The sequence below is a fragment of the Petaurus breviceps genome, unplaced genomic scaffold, assembly GCF_028583685.1.
Source record: "Petaurus breviceps papuanus isolate PSGF00001 unplaced genomic scaffold, PetGlider_PUasm1.0 173, whole genome shotgun sequence".
NCBI lineage: Eukaryota > Metazoa > Chordata > Mammalia > Diprotodontia > Petauridae > Petaurus > Petaurus breviceps.
The window spans coordinates 309,290-313,460 of NW_027185759.1; the positions used below are offsets into that span (position 1 = coordinate 309,290).

At 53.4% G+C, this 4,171-nt stretch overlaps 1 protein-coding gene across 1 annotated transcript in view; it reads left to right on the plus strand.

Moving 5' to 3' along the window:
• The window catches only part of TRPV1 (transient receptor potential cation channel subfamily V member 1), a 27,696-nt gene that overhangs the window by 17,076 nt on the left and 6,449 nt on the right, over nt 1-4,171 (plus strand). The window contains exons 14-15 of the mRNA XM_069083676.1: nt 908-1,035; nt 1,402-1,493. Of these exons, the coding sequence (XP_068939777.1) occupies nt 908-1,035; nt 1,402-1,493 (220 nt within the window). The remainder of the gene's footprint in view (nt 1-907; nt 1,036-1,401; nt 1,494-4,171) is intronic.

Consider the following 4,171-nt stretch of genomic DNA (forward strand, 5'->3'; position numbering starts at 1 on the left):
TGCAAGTGAGTGTATGTGTGTGAGTGTGAACATGGGTGTGAGTGTTTATATGTGTGTGAGTATGTGTGTGTGTGAGTATATGAGTGTGTGTGAGAGTGTGTATGTATGTGTGTGTGTGTGTGTGCACGCACACTGACCCTTAGAGCAGGTAAAGGCAGATGAGCCCCAGGCCAGTAGCCAGCCAGGTCTGGAAGGCTGGCTGTCTGCAGGGATTTAAATTGAAGGAGGGGCCCTGGCAAAGCTGTCTGGCCAGAGTAAAGGTGTGTCCCCCCTCTCTATGTCCCCTTGGGTCCCTGGCCAGGCTAATTCTGTGCAGTAGATGGAAACCAAAGCCCTACCATGTGTGCCCAGCTAGAGTTGGGCAGGGCTGTGTTGCTGGGATGGGAGACAGGGTAGGGGCACAATGCCCACAGACGAGGCTTCAGAGAAGCAGATGAGAGAACCTGAGGGCCATCATGGAGAGCTCCAGGACCAGACCTGGGCAGCTTGAGAGGAAGGTTCAGTGACGCCCACAGCCTGGAGCTCCCGCTCAGCTGGGCAGAGGCCAAGGCTCAAGCCCCTGGCAGGAGCTCGAGAGCAACCCTTGCGAGGTCATTCCCTTCCTTTTCCTTTTCAAGCACAAAGCTTGATCACCCTCCTGCTGCCCTTTCTGGTTGCTCTCATTGCCTCAAACCCACCATGCCCACCCCCATGCCCACCCTTAGCACCCTGGCCACTGACTCCCCAGACCCAGGGCTTCCTCTCATTGCATGGGGCATGAACTAGACTGTCTCAGCCCTAGCTCCTGTTGCTTGTGTCAGGCCAGGCTGGGGAGGGGGCAAAGCTGCCAGGAGATCCTGGGCTGCTCCAGGCCAGTCTTGGGCTAAGCAATCTGGGCCCTTTCCCTCTTGTCTGCATCTCCCTGCAGAGAGCTATCACTATCCTGGACACGGAGAAGAGCTTTCTGAACTGCATGAGGAAGGCCTTCCGGTCAGGGAAGCTTGTGCAGGTGGGCTACACACCTGATGGCAGGGAAGACTACAGGTGGTGCTTTCGGTAAGCCTGCGGTGAGGGACTGGCCCAGGCATCCCTGAGGGAAAAGGGAGCAGAGGGTGAGGGAGGGAGAGGAGGGAGGAAGAGGGAGAGAGGGAAAGGGGGAGGAAGGGAGGGAGTGAGGGAGAAAAGAAAAGAGAGGGGGGAAGGAGGAGGGGGAGGTGGGGAGAGAAATGGTCCTGCAGTCACACGTGGGGAGGAAGGCCTGGAAGGTCATGGCCAGTGGAACAAGGCTGGCCACCAGGGGCCTGTGCTACCTGCAGGGCCTGGACACCTGGGGAGCCTGCCTCTGAAATGTGGACCTGAGGCCTCTGGTCTCCCCTTCAGAGGGCATGCAGTATTCTGAGATGTGTCCCCATGGGCTTCCAGCTCGATGATGGGGTGTCTGATTGGAAACCTGAAACGGGAAGAAGACCCAGAGACAAGGAGACCCTGGCCAGAGGCTTGCCCTGAGGCTCAGTGTGGGGGAGGGATGGGGGAGTTTGGGCCTCTGGGTTTTCTGTATACACCCTCATCTCTGACTTTGCAGCTGACTGAAGGCAGCCCCTGGCTGTTCGTGGAGATAGGGTAGAACCCCCAATTCTGTTTTCCTGGAAGCAGGTGCCCCCACCTCCGCATATGCACATGCTTAATGTCCAGGCCCCATTGGCCAATCCCTGTTACACAGAGAATGGAAGAAGTTACCCCACGAGCTGAGAGTTTGGGCAAGCCCAGGGCTGCACACACAGAGAAAGGGAGTCCCCAAGTGTGCTCGGTGCTGAGTTTGGGGGACCTGGGACCCTGAGGCCAGCCATCTGGGTGGCTCGAGGGGGCTGCTGTGGGGGCAGCCTTGGGGGCTTCAGCCCCCGTCTTCCTGGGCTGCCTTTGCATCAGTCAGGGGATAGGCTGTCTCAGGAGGTTCTTCATGGACCATATTTGGTCACGTGTTACGGCACCAGCTCCATCACCTGCAAAGAGTGTGGAGGGGGGGGGTGGGGGAGGGAGAGTCTTTTTTGTTACATTTATCATGAATGCTGGAGAGATGACCTAGTGTCCCTGAAATGATGGAGCAAAGTAGGACCCTGGAGGCATGGGCTGCTGACCTTTCAGAGAGGCCACTAGTCCACCCCGTTCTGGAATAGAATCCTTACCTAAGCCTAGTGAGGAATGACTGCCAAGCCTCTGCTTGCAATGCTCACCTCCCTGGATGGCCTGTGCCACTTGTGGATGCCTCCAGCCTAGACTTCTCTGCCTCTCCCCAGCTCATCAGGGGCCTTACAGGATCATTACCTCCTAGGGTACCTCACAGTGGAGAGAATGCTCCAGGAAGTCATGGAGTCAGGAAGACTTGAGTTCAAATGTGGTCTTAGGCACTGACTAGCTGTGTGATCTTGAATGAGTCACTTCACTCAGTTCCTCATCTGTAAAATGAGCTGCAGGAGGAAAAGGCAAACCATTCCAGTGTCTCTGCCTAAATGGGGTCACAGAGTCAGACACAGCTGAAACAATTCAACAACACATCCTTTCTTGGATGCTTTGCCTCTCAACACAGCTCAAGGTTGCATTAGCCTTTTTGGACTGCCACGTCCCATGGCTGGCTCATACTGAACTTGTGATCCCACTGGGACCCCCAGATATTTTTCAGACAAACTGATCTCTAACCCTGTCTTCTACACACTGTCTTTGTGAAGATGATTCTTTGTATCCAAGTATAAGCTTTTACAGTGATTCCTATTAAACTGGGCTAAGTCTCATTAGATCCAGTCTGGTACTCCAGGCTGCCAGGATCCCTACTCACCATTGGTAAAGGTGATGAGCCTACCATCTATGCCTTTATCCAAGTGAATGATAAAAATATTAAATAGCCAATTCCAAGTGTAGATCCATGGGGCCCTCCACTGGAGACCTTCCAAATTCCAGAACTATTAACAACTACTCTAGGAGTGGGGTCATGCAACCAGTTCTGAGTCCATCTCATTGTATTGTTGTCCGATCGACATCTTCTGGGGCCGCCTCCAGCCATCCTGGTCTCTATCTGGCCACTGGACCCAGATGGCTCTGAGGAGAAAGCGAGGCCAGTGACCTTGCACAGCCCTGCCCCACTCCAATCCAGCTTACCTGCCTGTTGGGCAGGGCATCACCTCCCTGATGTCCTGGTCCTCTTTGAGAATGAAGGGCAAACAACAGCCACCTCCATCTTCTCCACAAGAATACAACAAGACACTTTGTAAAATATTGTGCTGAAATCTGGGTAAATTATTAATGGCATTTGCCTAATCTACCAGCATCCTAACCCTATCAAAAGGGAAATCAGGTTAGTCTGGCAGGAAGCCTTTTTAATTAAGCCTAGTGGGCTCCTTGAAATCACTGCTCCCCATTCAGCTGCTTCCCCACCCAGTCTACACCAGCTATTCCTTCAGGGATTTTCCAGGCATGGAGGTCAAGCTCACTGGCCTTTTGTCTGTGGACTCTGCTCCCTTCCCTTTGTAAAGAATGGAATCTGTATTTTCCCTTCTCCAGCTTGTGATACACTCCTGTCTTCCGGGCTCTTTAACCTGTCTCTATAGACAGGGACTTGTCCCTGATGTTTCTGCCAGAACAAGTTCATCTGGCCTGAGGCCCCTGGGCCCTTCCAAGGCAGCGTGGGCACCTCTCAGCTCCTGGCGACCTTCCCAGTGGAAAGGGCTCTCTCTTAGCAGAAAAGGACTTGAGAAGAGTGGCCATGATTTTTTTTCCACAGTTGTCATTGTCTTGTTGAATCTCTTCTTGGGGTTCAAAGGCCTCTCCTTCTCTCTCACCAACTCTATAAGGGGAAGGAGGAGTCTTTCTCCTGGAAGGTTCCCATCTTTGCCATTCCTGTGATTAAGGCCTCCCTGACAGGGAGGCCTAGACCTACAATGTAATTTCCCCTTGCTGGATCCCCAGTGAGGAGAAGGATGAAATGATTACTGTGGCAAGCCAAAAAGTTCTGAGCTGCTGTTTTTTGAGAGGCAGAGACAGAAAGTGAAAGAGACAAAGACACACACACACACACACACACACGCTCACATACACACACACGCACACACACGCACACACACGCACACACACACGCACACACACGCACACACACACGCTCACACACACACACACGCACACACACACGCGCACACACACACAC